Below are 15,870 nucleotides of genomic sequence, written 5' to 3'. Positions count from 1 at the left end.
TTTTTTGTTCTGCATCTTTGGTCTCATTCGTAGCTTGACTTACAGCTGCACCACCACTGCCCTGTGGCTCAGAATCATGGAGGGCTGCAGTAATAGTTGTAGCAGCAGCTTCCTTGTCCACAGAATGTTCTGAAATTGCGACTGGGGGTGGTTGAGCTAAGTTTGATAGAATTTCTGTCCCAGCTTCAGGAACAGCAGACGAAACTCCGGAACTTTCTTCTACACTACCAGAAGCAGACGACTCTGCCGCTGTTATAACAACCGGTTTGTCTTGTATAATTGATTCATGTTTCTTCTGTTCAAAAGCTCCTGATGTTTCCGCAGAACCGGACGCTTCCTCTCCAGTTATTTCGCTTTTCTTTGCTTTCGAAGAGGCAGCATGCCCGCTGTCCCACTCGCCTTCCCCTGAAGAAGGCCGGGCTGTGCTATCCGTAAATTGTCTCTGACTGAAAATTGAGTTATTTTCTTTAGGCGGTGGTAGGTTTGGAAGAGAAGAAAGTAAACTTGCGGGCTCCACTTTTCTCCTGAACCTTTCGATGCCCTCTCCCTTCGGCTTGATAGCTACCACTTCTTCGCTGGCGACTGGTGCAAGACTCTCAAGTACTTCCATGAGGTTAATGTCCGAGTCTTTTTGAAGTTTTACATTGTCTGGGATGTCACTAAGCTGGTGGGTGCAATTTAAAGAAATGCAGTCAAGTACTCGAAAAAAAACACATCCTAATCACTACGGCAGGAGAAATCTAGTCGACATCCCAATTCTGTCTACATTTAATTCAAAAAACTGTACTGATTGTTGGGGTTCCAAACATTATGTACTGGGAAAAGCTTGTTTACAAAAGTATCCTGAATGGATAATACGACATGGTGCGAAAGCGAAATTGAAAAATGAAGAACCTTCGTTTACTAACCTTACATTCGCAAAAAGCGGTAATGAGGGTCATCGCCAATGCTGTTAGCGCCAGTGTCATCTTTCAGCTGAAAAGAGAATGATACGTAAAACAAGCTGGAGAAGCGCAGTAAAAAGAAGACGAACAAACAACCCTCTTTTTCGTTTCAACGACATAATGCTGTCATAAGACACAACCAACCTATCAAGACACAAGGCCAACTCAACTTATGAAAGAGTTGACCACGATAGATTCATTATCTTTGGTGGGGTTGAAAGGTCCGTTGGAATTCAACCCACCTGTAAAAGAATACACTTTCTTTGCACTCACTTGATATTCTTTTGTAGTCATTTACAAGCTGGGGGACAACTCGCTCGTTTGGAGCGGAATTGAAAGCGCCCTCCACAGGACACTCATTCAGTGCTACTTCTGCAAGTATCTAGACAATCGTATTTGATGTCGTACCTGTTTTTGCGGTGCGGGAAAGACCCACGCAGCTCCCTCCGGCGTTTGTTTATTGCTCACTTGCCAGTTTTGCTAAAAATTCCAGGGTAAAGGCCAAAAAATTAATATCTTTTCCTGACAGTGCGCAAAAAATAATGCATGACTAAACTGATTCGCCAAATATGTTGTTGTCGTTAAGGGGGAAGCACGACGAACTAATGGTACGGGAGTTATTGTGAACTTTCGTTAACATAAACTGACAATTACACCTTAAGATAAACCCGCAAAACGTCTTTGTTGACGGTGAATGTTCATTTTCCAGACACAACGCTAATATCTGGTATTTGATCGTATTGCACGTGTTGCATCAGATAAACGTTCTTCAAGTTCGTTCTTTCTGGATTACTTATTGAAAGTAATTTAAAGATGAAAAAATACTGCGGCCAATAATGCATGAATTTTGTCAGTTGTCGAGACTTCAGAAATTATTACGACGTCCAATACAGAAACACGACAGCAGATTTTTTGGCGACGGACCACAACCGGAAGTGGGTCGTTTCCCTTATTAGCCCGTTGCTATGCTTGAGGGGTGATGCGCTAGAAAATGTTGTCGAAATCACCGCCCGATAATACGAGAAATCCACTGTCAGTTTCTGTCCGTCGGAACGAGTCAGCTAAGTAGACTTAAGTTTTAATCAAAACATACATTGCTCGCCATAACGATAAGAAGAGTCTATTAATCTTACAATATGACTTCTAAAGTAAATCAGCGCACACATGAACGCTAAGAAAAAAACCTCACTATATTTAATTATAATAATTGCAACGGATAACCATGATTTGTAAGTAAGCTAATAAATGACTTCCTCCCTTACCTTGTAAAATTGACTCACAGGTAGTCTACCCAGATGACCAGCAAATCGAGCAGAAAACACACTGTCGACTACTAGAAATAAACACAAAAAAACATCTTCAACTACCGATCTCCGGGTAGCAAAAGTGACGACAAAATCGTCAATAAAAGGCAATTGAAGTATCGATTAAAAGTCACCTTAAACGGGAACAATCTTCAAGTTTTTTCACAAAATTATGACAGACCACCGGCGCGTGCAAATGCTGTTTTCATAAAGTCATTCTTCCCCTAGTGCAATTATCTCATTTCCAAGGTATGCGAGCTGGACCGACCTACGACAGATGCTCGCTTCTTGTCGTTGACTGGGGCTCTTTTGTTGTTCGAGTTCGGAAGACCATGTAAGGAGATCCTGTGGTTTGGAAATAGGTTTTTTTTACGAATTTGAACTAGACGAATTTTTATTTTTAAGATGAGCAGGGAAAACATCGATTATGGCTGCGTTATCGCGCGGGTCAAATTGCCACCTGCCATGTTTAATGATCAGGTCATTCTGAGGGTCCTCTACAAAACACAAGTTGCTTTTTTGTATTACTCTCTTAAGCTGAGAGTAGATGTTGATCTCCCTGTTGCTGAGGCACTGAGATATTAAGTCTGCTAACATTAGTGTGTTTTTCGTATCGAGTCTTTCTATACCTAAGCATGCAATTCGGTCTTATCTGAAACTTCCGTCGTCAAATCCAAGTTTAAATGTTAGTTGTTTAGGTATCATTTATCATATCAGAAAAGCTTATGACTCAAAGTACACAATTTTCCACCATGTCGACAGTAGAGAGCTTTGAATGCATATCACTGAACTCCTTGAAATTTATTCATCCAGCCGTACTGCCGAGGAGCACCTCTGCCAAGGAAAGGTTTAATTTGTAGCTTCGTTTTAGTAGACATGTTTTATACCTGCTTACTTAAGCGCCAGATACACTAGCGTCGTTGCCTTCGAAGAGGGAAGTATACATTTCACCTCAGTGTTTTAAAATTCATGTGGTTCCTTTTTAATTTCAGCCGAAATCGACGCACGCACAACAATTGCAGGCGTTCGATACAGTAATATCATTAAAACCTCACTTATAAAACACAAATCACCTAAAACTGCGAATGAAATTTTCGGAAAAATCGCGGAACTATCTTCTCGTGCCCGGTGTACGAAATTGCGAAATGGATGATACCTTTGCAAAGAAAACAAAACAATTAAAACAATTGGATGTAAAAAAAAACACGCTAAGAAAGCAAGGAAAACTTATAGCCGATCAATCTTTGGGAAAAACCTTATTCACTGGGATTTCATTCCCATGCAAAAGATTTGATGGACGTTGCCCTGGGATATCCTCTGTGCAAAGGAACATTATCAGTAGAAATATTTGCCTCCTTTGATCTAGAAATAAATTCTGATGCTTGCAACAATGATTCCTGCAATAGAAAGCTAACGGGAAATGGCTTGGGAGACAAAAATTAAAACTGGAGAAAAAGAATCACAATCGTCTTGGAGACCATGGGCTCGAAGAGATCTTAGAGCTTGTCTGGCGTTTTGAAGATTATCCTTTTGTCAAATGGTGCAAGGAAAGTCAAAACTGATCCTACTTATGGTGATTCTATAATAATTTTAATACTCATTAGTAATCAGTGGAGGTCCGTAATTGGTTCTACGAATCTATCGTGAACTTCCATATAGACCCTTCTACAATTTTTCTTTCCAACGTCGAATATTTGGCCTGATATATAGTCCTTTCCACTTAAAACAATTTCTTCATATGTAATGTCCTCAAACGAACTGAAACGGTTCTTTTTCAACTGACAGTTTGTTGTTAACAAGCCTCTGGCTATTTTTAAACCGGAATACCAAAAGATCAGATGAATCAACTGCAGCCATGATATTATGACAGCCGGTGGTCTGCCACAAAAATTAAGTGGCGTGAAGAAAGATAATCAATAATGCAACACCCGATAACCTGACGATTCCTGCAGTAAACAACTGTTCCATTGACGTCTAAACGGTAACACCCAGCGACATTTTGCCGTAAACTTGTCATGTGTGAAGGTTCTCTAAAGAGGATGCATCACTTGGCCGAGTGCATTTCAATGTTCTGTTTCTCGATACTCGCCATTGTGTCTGGTCATCCTTTCGAGAGTACACTCACTAACTGGGTCAGGCTCGCTAACGCAACAGCATTAGGATGCGAGGGATACATGCTTTCATTGTCGTGCGCTGGGCAAGTGGAAGGTCTGAAAATCAATTCTGCATTCTGGGGAAGGGACGATTTGAAGACATGTCTTCCCGACAAATCTTCCATGCAGAAACTGAAGTTTTGTCCTTCGACTGAACCTCAGTATGCCTTGGAGAAGTTACGTTCCGTCTGCGAGAAGCGGCCATTTTGTAGCATTCCTTTATCCGATTTATTTTTTGAGAAATCGCCGTGTCCGGGTGTTTCAAAGTTTCTGAAAGTTGTCTACGACTGTAGGGTCATGAGTGGAATGGGCGCAAGATAGTTTTAATGACCAGTGTTGGTGCTTGATCGGAAAGTTATTATAATAATAGATTGGAACAATTGTCTGGATATTGCAGCGAGGAAGGAGGCAATGGTCAGAAGTATGTAAAAAAAACTTCCCAAGGTTGGCAAGAAACCGAGTCACTTGACAGCAATGTCATTCCATCTCGACCACGCCCAGTTTATGTCAAATGCCGCATGGTGTTTATTGAATCAGAGGAATTTAACAAATAAATTCCTGAAGGATACGTGTGCTTGACAATATAAATGGAAGACAGAATTTGCAGATCTTTGCTGCACGTATGCATTCTATTCCTTTAGCCAGGCTGTACTTGTGACGCTGTTTTATGGAGGCTCGTGCCCAATTTTCAAAAAAGGGTAAAGCATACCCTCAAGAGAAACAAATGGACATTAAATATGAAATGACCACCGAGTAACCGCAATGCAAAAATGCACTCTCAACTACACAATACAATACCTTGTATTCGGTAATTATGCAGAAAAGTACTAGACCTTGAGCCAAACTTTTGTTCACCAATTGCAAATCAAACAAGACGCCTACAAGGGCGTATCCGTGGAATGCGCAAACAGTTAACACAAATTGTCCAGTTACAGTGAACTTCAAGTACAGGTAGACTTCGGAAAATGGCGAAAGATTACTAGAAAGATACATCTGTAATATAACTTAAAGTTTTTTGTTGTAAAAACTCATTACTAATGTTACTAAATTTGCAAATGCAAACAACGAAGCCCTATTAGCAGGTTATCAGGATACGGGATCTTTTATTTATTTATTTTTTGGAAGGAGACTTAATTCAAATCCTACAGTTTTACTTGCTTCGTTAACTCCTTTCATCCAAAAATTACAGGATCAGCCTTAAATCATCCGAAAAACTTATTACAAATCACAGTTCAACAACTTATCATCCTGGGCCAGTTGTTCAGAAACTGGGTTTTAAAACGAGTTTTATCCTCTACTCCCAAATGCTGTTCAAGGCTGATATTCAGAAAAACTTTACATTAGAAGAAGTCAATCTTAAAAAACAAAAATAAGCAAAGGAAACTGTGACCAAAAAGTTGAAAACATGAAACAAAAGTTTACGCTAATCCTGGATTAAGGTAATTGGCTTTCGAACAACCGGGCCCTGTAATCGACGTCTGGTTCTGTAATCCTGGTTTAGTTCCTTGCAAACTGTATAAATTTGCCGTGGCGAAGACAAGAAGACAACATCCGTGCTCTATTTCTCTCAATGCTCAAAAATTCCGTAATTGCGTGTTGTATAGTCCAGTCCAAAGTTCTAATTTTACAATTCCATAATCTTGATTTCAGTAACTTGGTACCAAACGTTCCACAATAACTTGAAATCTCGTTAAGAAAAATCCTTAAATCCAGTAGTCCAGTCCGGATTAAGATCGCCAAAACTGTCTCTATCATCGATTCAAAATTCAACAAAAGCTACAAGTAGTAAATAGTTATCAGAAACTACAACAGTTCGTCCTGATTCTACACTCGAGCTGAACAAAAAACCCAAAAAACCCTTGTCATCGTTTTCGAGAGAACAGACAAACAGCCGAAACTGTTCTGTGCCTGCCCCTTACGGCACTGAAAAAGTACCGTACGTTGTACAATAGTACTTGACCGTAGTCCTTGGCCAAGAAACTAATCTTAGCCAAAAGCTCGAGAAGCGATCAGGATACGGGATAATTTGGTAAAAAAATTGTCGGGATACGGGATTTTAGTCTGGAGGTGGGAGGAAGGGGGGGGGGGGGGGGGGTAGAATTGAGGAGATACGGGATATTTTTTAAAGTAAGAGTGCAGTAACTTGACAGTGTTTTTTTCCATAACTGTCAACTGAGCGGCGTTTTGTTTTTTCCAGGAGATTCAAGTCCTTGCACAATATGTAGCTCTAATAGTACACGACATTGTTTGGTATCGTAAATCATTACGGTGCCATGGTAGACATCTTTGCTATATACCCTCTAAGAAGACATGTGGTTCAGTAAAATACTAAGCCCAGAACGATTGAAGAAAATAACAGGAAATCGAGAAACATTTGGCTTCAAAGCCGATATGTTGATCATTTACAACTTCTTTTTCACCACAAGCTTAAGCGTATACTCTGAGCTTCTGACACCTTTCCAAGAGCAATGTTACTAAAGTTTTTTTTGCCCTTTCCAGCGGGGTTAGTATCTGGATGGGGGACGTTAAAATATGCGACTTTTGCTGTCAGGAACATACGCCCAAAAATTCTATTTTAACGCTCAAAAATGCGAACAAAGCAAGGTACAGATTTTGCTAGCCTGCTTTATGCAAAACAAATATTGACGAAAAAGTAAATATATATTAATATGTAGTTTTTAAGGAGAGCAGAAGGAACTTTTAGGAAGTGTCGATCGAGAATAAAACAATTTGCCATTATCGAAAAACATTTCGGGAGATTTTTGTTACGTTCCATCAGAGTTCAATTTTTCTATCGTACTTTTGGTCATACAAGTAAAATCGCAAAATCGGAAGTGACATCGATTTTAGCGGCCGCCTGTGATCAAGTTATACCTTGCGTGTTTACTGACAACTCACGAAACAAAGGATACATCTGTGACAAAATGACGGCATAACAACTGGTTTTTGTTGGTGCGTTTTTTTTTCTTTTAAGTGTTATAAAGTTCGACAAGATCTATGTGCGAATTTAACATAAAGATCACAATCGTTGATGCTAGTCCAAGTGTCAGCTGAAGTTAAGCTCCTCCGAATGAGGTTAGTACTTGGATGGGAGACGGCTGCGAAGTCCCCGTGACGGCGATAGCTAATTCGTTTTTTTTAAGCTTGATTTCATTTTTTATCTTGTTTGGCTGTTCAAAGATATTTTCTTATTTTCTCTCTACGTCAAAACGGCGAACAAACTGGTTCCCAAGAAATATTGGAGTACGTATTCGTTCTATGCAAAATGCTTCTAATGAAGTATTCGTTGTATGCAAAATAATAATGTTCACAGTGGAACACACAAGTACGAAGCAAGATCTAGAAATAACGTAGAAAATTCTCCTTACCTTGAAAGCTTGCCTTTCTCAAAGAAAAACCATCTATCCACTTTATCGAATAGTTTAATACTGAAACAATCATGGCGGGCGGAAAGATTCTATGATAAATGTTTGCTTTCACCAATCTGACGGAAGTGTGTTACGGTGGCCGAGTGGTCTAACGCGCTAGCAGAGATAAATCGTGTTGGCTTGGGAAGTATTGTAGTTCTCCTCGGGGTAGGGGAGTTTGGAAATGCCGTAGGGAATATAATTAAGTCCACCCGATCGGAGATTAATTCAATATCCGTGGGGTATGCACATTTGTGACTACCAACAAAAAAAAGATTCCAACCCGGTTTTAAGACGTGGATGCCTTCGGCATTCCACGTAATTAGTTGTATATTTAGCGCTGAATAGTATATGATACATAATATACATTAATACTAACAAGTATATAACTAAATCGTATTTAAAATTTAACCGATTTAAAAAGCTTTCTTTAAATCGTTCTGTATTCAATTTTGGTGTGGCAGAAGATGGCGCACGTAATTCATAAGAATGATACAGTGTGCTAAATGATACAGTGGGTGGCAGGGTCACCCTTAATTTTTAAAAATAATCTTCGATCACATTGTTCTGGAATACGTACCATCAGAAGTAAACTAAGAGCGCGTTCGATTGACCCTATTCCGGAATAGGAATACATGGAATAGAAGTTAGAAATCCTTCGTTTTTGCGGGGATTCACATCAATATTGTCAAACATTTGCTAAGATGCTGTTTTAAACACAGCTTTATTATTCTTGTTGCTGCCAAACGCCATACATAGTGTTTTAAATCGTCACTCCACGTATTCTTATTCCGGAATAGGGTCAATCGAACGCGCCCTAAAAGTACTCTCTTAAAAGGGTAGCTTTCACAGACGTACTAACTTGTCCTCATTTAGTGTGTTAACAATTGGACCCGTAGCCCGCAAGGGCTACGGGTCAATAGCCCATGAAGCAAAACCGAATGGGCTATTGACCCCTGGCCCTTGAGCGCGAAGGGTCTAATTGTTTTAGTATCATGCACGCAACTCGCCTGACAGAAAAGGCAATAATTGCTGGTTTTCAATCAAGTGATCAACAGCCATGTTTTTCAACGAAAACAAAAGGAAGCGTTTGCATAATAATAGAGTTAAATTCCCGGAGGATTTGGTCGGGGCACCAACATGGCCGCCTTTTCTTTGTTTAGGGGCACCAAGATGGCGGTCGTGACGTCATGTGAAAACCAAGAATAAAGTTAGCAAATGCAAGTTGAAGGAATATTTATTTGGGAATAAAACGAAAGAAAGCTTCACGCTTTTCGCTACTCGAGGACTATTACTGATAGTCCTCTAGTAGCGTAGCGAATTAAAATGGAGGATTTGCATTAGTCCACTAGATGGGTGATACCAATGATCAAGATGCCACTAAGATTACGTACGTTGCTTGTGCTTATCCTTACGCCGCTGGTGAAAACCAGCCTTTGAAATTTGTGTGGCAGTGCTGAGTGCACAATTACCAATCAATGTAAATTCTGAACTTTTATGACTTCGTTTTTAAAAGGAGTGACTGCACGAAATGCCCGAAATCAAAGATAATCCTTTACTTATACATTTCGTTCCTTAAAAGGAAAAATAGTTTGTGGGACCTCAGCTTTCCCCATCATGAATTGGATGGATTGTTGGAAAAGTCTGGCATGAGTCGTTATTGCGCATGCTTGAGCAAACAACCGAGTTTCCACAGGCAAACCCTTCAAAGATGATAGAAAGTACAATGGTCAACCTTCAAGGAGGTATCCGCTTCACAATGCTTGTGATTGACAAGAAGTCCTGGTTTGAGTGTTAGGCCACGGGCAAATCGGTGGAAGATGCTTAGATTCATGGCTTAGGCTTAAGTCATCCTCTCATTTGAACTTGTTTATCTCTTTTGGTGCCTAGCTCAATGGCTGCAATCAGGAAATAAATGAGCTGAAATGACACTACTTTCAGTGATTTTTGGCAAAACGCAAATTTTAGACTAACGTCTGCCGTCAGTCACGTGACCAGCCGCCATATTGATTTACAAAAAGAAGGAAATAGTTCCAAGAAAATGGAATTCAATTCCCTTCGAATTAATTAGGCAACCAGTATGGCGCCGTGGCGTCATTTGAAAACGATCTATAGTTTGATCAGCGAAAACTGCTGTAATAGTACGAATTATGTTATATACGTCCTCTGCAAGGTATCCAATGTTATTTAAACAAACATTACACTGAATTCAAAACATCGCAGTGCTTTACTGTCACAAATATTTCCTGGTGGCGTTTTAACAGTTCACCCAATCACAAATTAGCGCAAATCACCTCGAGAGTCAGTTGCATGTCCTGCATTTGTTTATTTATTTATTTATCTTTTGTTTACGCGATTCATTTTGTACAATGCGCGTGCGATGGAGTGACCGCTGGTTTTTTTATTGCCGCAAAATAAGTGATATGCACCTTAGAAATGTTTTCTATATACATATTCAAACAGAAAAATGGTAATGCAACATCGTGAGAGATCGAGAGCAACTGCTTTCTAATTTCACATAATTCTCAACATGTCCAAATTTAATTCCAAATGATTTATCATCAATTTTTTTTAACGTGATGAACGAATATTGGCAATCCTGGACGTAGTTTCCCCAACAATGGTTAGTGCTAACGGTTAGTTAATTAGTAATAAAACGTCGAAGTTGTCATGGTAATCAAAGCAGGCTATTAGCGCTTACCAGGCTTCAGAAACTCGGTCCTGGTTGTGATGTCTTCATTCCTTTTAGGAAACGTTATCTGTGCTTTTTTTTCTTTCTTTACGTAAATGAATTTCCTCTACCTCCCTTTACAATCGATTAATTTCCCGAAATCACTAAGGGACTTAGCCTCTGATGACTTATTTTGGATTCATAAGGGTCCCGGATGTCTCAGACGGTGGGACGAAGTTAGGCAGTTAAATGGTGTGCAGTTTTACAAGTTTTTCACAATTATATAATCAATGTTAATCTCTTATGCAATCAGGCATTCGAATCAATTATCCGCTGATTCTTGATCTCTGGAGGGCTGCCTTGACTCTTGATTCGCTAGGTAAACACTCGTATTTGACGCGAAGATATTTGTAAATTTCCCCACAGTCGGTCTTGTCGAAAAAAGTGGATGTGGCGGCCAGCTCGCAGGCTCGTTCATCTTTACACTGTCCTTCAACTTTGGTCATACTGTTGGATTCATCTTGTGGACACATTCGTTTGGTGCTGAGACCATGTTGGACGCCATTTGTGGTGCAGGTTCCTTCGTCATCCCGACCCCAGAAAGCAGAATTGATTTTGATAACTCTGTACTGAGGACACTCGATCCATTCCTTCTCACCTTCACACGTAATAGTTTCTTGGGGGCCCTGGAAAACATGTGTATTTGGGTTACTTGCTTTGACACTTTTTATTTACGAACAGTTTGAAAAGTAAACTGCTTTGAATTACAAGATAGGTTTCTTTCTGGACAGTTGAAGCCCGGATTTGTACAGGCTGTTTTGCAGTGGCTTGAAATTGAGCGTACGTCATTCAAGTCGAAAACCTATTTTAAAGAATGTCCACTTTACGTTCTCATTGGAACACCGAGCTTTTTCTACTTGATGAATGATGTAAGGAACACAAAATTAAAATGTGTCATCTTAGTTTGAAAAAATACCGACACAGTCGCTGATCAGTGTCTTTAGTGTTTTCCAGATAAGAATGGAAGTGAAAGTTGTATGCAACTGTGCATTCAACACATCAAGCTCCTGCCTGTAAGGAAATTGTTTCATAACATATTCGTCGATACTTCTAGAACTCGATTTAAATACCTGTCTTAAAATTCAAATTAACTCTTGTTTAAAGTTCTCTGTACTCACACTTGCTGCACCACCAAGGCCAGGGGGGCCTGGAGGCCCTGGGGGACCCGGAGGTCCTGGAATCCCCCCTCGGGCGTAAGCATCACCACTTCCACTTCCGCTTCCTCCATAGTAACCAGGGGTCCCCGGCGGTCCTGGGGGGCCCGGAGGTCCCATTAACCCCCCTTGTCCATTCACAAAAAATCCTAAGGGTAATTTCTGGTCCCAGTAGTAACTCATGACATTATCCGTTTCGGAATACCTCTTGAAAATGCGTGGCTTGCGTGGTAAAACTGAACAGTGCTGCAATGAAAACAAGGTTTATTCGCCCCTTGAGCTCTAAACGTAAAATGTTGAAATCAATAGATGCTATTAAAAACATCGATATATTTTTGGAAAAACTAACTCAGGTTCGTTCGTCATTGCGTATCAGTATCTATGTGCATGGAAAGGCCCAGGAGAAACAAATCAATCATGTTGCAAGAGTATTACTTGGGGGGAGGGGGAGGGGCTCTTCTTGAGAAAAATCTCTGCTTGGTTTTAAGCTCATGATTTCAACATTTCGGAGGCTGCGATATAAGAAATGTTTCCACTTACACTTACAAAATTCTTTGGAGTTAGTCATGACTAAACAAACGGCGCTTCGAGTTCAATTCCCCTCCTTTGGATAATGGCACAACTCAGCTATTTCTTAGGAAAATTTCTGCCCTGTGAAATTGAGTCGACTGACTTCCATAAGTAATAAACTTCTAGACAAATTTTATAGCACTTCTTTCATCCTGGAAATCGATGAGCCTGTATCACCTACCTCAGACAAATTATCGCACAACAAAAACATCGACCCGTTAAAACTTTAACCCGCACAACCATGATTTTTCTAAAATACTTACGGCTACTGCAAATAAGGCAAGGCCGAAAGCCAGCCTGAGCAGGCCTGTAACAGCCTTCATGTCCTAACGGAAATAAGATAAAACAAATGAAGCAGTTTAGTTTCCGGTAAAGTCTTTTTTACCCATAAGATCGTTCACAACTGGTACCTGCGAGAATGCCCCTGGATCAACTGACGTCATTCACACGATCAATTCAATATGGAGACCTGGTGTGGGAGTCTAAGCAATATTTATCTACAACATTTCTTCTGTTTACCGTAGTTTGTGTCGCACTGGTTTGAATTTGTGACCTGGTTTCTATTATTCATTCAACAACTTTGTTTGTCGTCTTTTCAAGACATCCTTTGTTTGGTCCCCATTCATCCTCGACGTTTCATTGACTGTTTCGTTTTGTCTAAGCGGGATACTGTGTTTATTTTATACTGACATGGTACTGAGTTTACTCCTTAACGTTTCACATTCGTGGTAATTCATGGCTTATTTTCTAGTTCTCATAGTCATTTCTTCTTATTGCCCCATCGGGCTACTTAATTTTTAATGAAATGGCATCAGCATAAGACGTTCGCTTTTCAAAGGAAGTTTGGGCTGCTTCTAGATATGTAATATGAAATCTCCTTTTTCTGCAAGAATCCATGAAGTATCTTTTTCCGTCTTTTTCGTTTCGTCTAAGAAACTACTGTTGTCGAAGCCAAGATACAAAGAACGGCGTCGTGAAGCACGAAGCGTTAAAAAACAAGGGATTTCGTCGAGTACGAACGACCACGCAACGAAAAGGGTACCGCATAGATGACGACGGCTTTGCAGCCTACTTGATTCATTGAAGTGGGAGCTAGAATTGTTAACAGTCACTCGGATTTCATGAGAGACTGCCAACTTCTTTGGCTCTGTTCTTGTGCTAATAACACCTAGATCTAAAGTGCTTTTAAAAGGCAAAATGACCTTCATCTCCAGAAAAGACGATTACTGGTATTGAATCATGTGTCCGACCCCTATCATTTAAACACGTCCCCACTTTTTGGCCGAAAGAACTGTTTGAAAACAAAAGTTTGTTTTTTTTGTTTCGATTTGTTTGTTTCGGTTTGTTGTGGTGGGTAGGCCATCATGTTCTTTCCGTGTAACATGGCCTTAAAAACTGACTGATCTAACAGGCATCATGTAAAGGGACGGTCAAATCAAAATTCACTGTCCCAAGAAATGACCATTTGTCTGATAGAGCCGCTGAAGAATGTCCTAGTTTTTCCTCAAATAAGCTTTTGTGGTATCGTTATTTGAGTTGTAATTGGTGATTAGCTAAGATAGCATAAAGCATTGTTTTTATTTTCTCTTGGGACTTACAATGGTTCCAAGAGAAACTGGAAACAATGCTTGTGCAAAGGTTTGGAGGGACAAACAAAGAGTATTGTGGTATTTTTTTATACTGGCTAATAACAATTCTTTTTCAGCAGCACAGAAAAAGCCAAAGCACCATGAGAAAATATGCTCTTTTACTTTCGGTCTATGCCCCTGTCAAAGCAGCACGCGGGATAAAAAACGGCCTAGAATATAATTTATCGAAGTGACCGGCTTCTAAAATGGCCGCACTTTCATTAAATGTGATCGTTCCCCGAACAGAGGAAATTATGACCTTTTCAAATTAAGCAAAGGTTGATTCACAAACAAATTGAAAACCAGTGACCTGATTACAAGTTGATTTAACACCGTACTTAACCCGACCTAATATTGACACACCAAAAGATGCCAAACAACTCAACTCAATGAACAATTCTTGGGCGTTGAAAATCAAGCAAAAAAGTGAAACTTTATCGCGAAAACGAATATTAAACGGAAACCTTGAGCGGTACAATCGCCATCGACATATCTATGACTGTCCTATGGTTTTGAAGTAGTTAACTATATCCACGAATCCAAATCGTGATTGCTTAATCGTGTTTATCGAATCAAACAGGTCACTGTCGATACAAAGATTGACAAGATTGAAGGAAAAAAACATTTAAGGGACAGAATCCCAAATTTTATTTCGGAGAACAAACTCGTTTTATACAAATGCCAGTCGTCAAAGTATGATAGCGGAAGATTTTAGTTGGAAAAGAAACTCAACAAATACATGGAGCTGTCAAAAGCTCTTTTCATGGTTGAATTAATAGTATTGTTAAGTATGTTCTCTTTGAGCAATAAAGATAACTTTTTCACAACAGAGGGTACTGCCACAAACACGCTCTCGTCTCTTGAAGGAGCAAAAGTTACATCGTTTTCTGAACGTGGGGATTCAGGTAATTTTTTTGCGAAATGAACACCGTTTCGCTTCATTGAACTAGGAAGGTTGTTTCCTGCTGTCTCTTAAGCCCCAGAGTCAGAAATAATTTAGATAATTTGATCGTTTAAACGTTTTCAAATGCGCTTATCAATGGCTCTTACCTTTGGTTAAGAATCCACGGCCAGGAAATCCGTAGAAAAACGCAAAAGTCTTGGAAAATGGACTCGGTTATGCCGGTCCAATTTGGTCACCGTTACGGTCGAAGTTGTTAGGTAATGCTGCCCGACTTGTTTCTTATTACGTCATGCCTCAAACGCGCCGCTTGTACCACCCTCTTATCGGTCAGTAACGTAATCACACAGCGTGCATTTCAGGCATCGGTCAGCCTCAAGACCGTGCGATTTTTGAGTGATTCAGTCACTGTCCTTGAACAAAAGAAACACTCACATGAATAGTGTCGAAAAGTAGAGAATTTCTGCCTCGTAAATGGACACTTGTATGGCTATGTTGAGAGCTTCGAGTACACGTCAATTTTTTCAAATGAGCCATTGCTTTAGATGGAATAATTCTGGCAAGAAATGGAGCGTCAATGTTTAGGATTTGTTGATTTGTTTAGCTCACAAAGAACCCGGTGTGTATTGAAAATAAAAGTGATCACACCATCGCAAACCAAATAATTAAACTTTTGATTAACATTTGTGACAAAAAAATTGCATTTCCTAAAAGGGACCATTTATATTGTTATCATCAAGTTGCATTTTCGTTGCTCACCAATAACTCTCCCAAAAATTGTAACTTCTCCAAGTAGCTCAGTATTGTTTTATGAATCTTAGTAATTTTAGGAAAATTCACGGGTTTTCATTTTCGCGAACACAATTGCAACAAGCTCAACTTAATGAAGGTTTAGTGTCAGACCCAAATGATAAACCAGTCTCATATCTTAAAATTGTTCGGTGGTTTGATAGAAACCTCACCTGAAAGGTCAACCTCTTTGATTCAGTGGCATTCATTTTCATGATAGCACCGACCATTGCTGCTTCTTCGTTAATTGATTTACAACAACGAAGAAATCCTCGAAAAACTGTTTTCA

General features: G+C 39.8%; 1 protein-coding gene across 1 annotated transcript in view; it reads right to left on the bottom strand.

The window, feature by feature from the left end:
* Positions 1–15,096, bottom strand: part of LOC138020940 (uncharacterized) — a 21,694-nt gene extending 6,598 nt beyond the window's left edge. The window contains 7 exon segments of the mRNA XM_068867828.1: positions 1–664; positions 909–968; positions 2,207–2,277; positions 10,808–11,165; positions 11,658–11,939; positions 12,527–12,589; positions 14,942–15,096. The exon segment at positions 1–664 is cut by the window's left edge and continues 2,870 nt beyond it. Coding sequence (XP_068723929.1) covers positions 1–664; positions 909–968; positions 2,207–2,277; positions 10,808–11,165; positions 11,658–11,939; positions 12,527–12,586 — 1,495 coding nt within the window. The 5' untranslated portion in view covers positions 12,587–12,589; positions 14,942–15,096.
* Positions 15,097–15,870: the final 774 nt, after the last annotated feature.

The sequence above is a fragment of the Montipora capricornis genome, chromosome 10 (assembly GCF_036669925.1).
Source record: "Montipora capricornis isolate CH-2021 chromosome 10, ASM3666992v2, whole genome shotgun sequence".
Taxonomy (NCBI): domain Eukaryota; kingdom Metazoa; phylum Cnidaria; class Anthozoa; order Scleractinia; family Acroporidae; genus Montipora; species Montipora capricornis.
The sequence above is the reverse complement of the archived record's forward strand: the minus strand, read 5'-3'. Positions and strand labels throughout refer to the sequence as shown.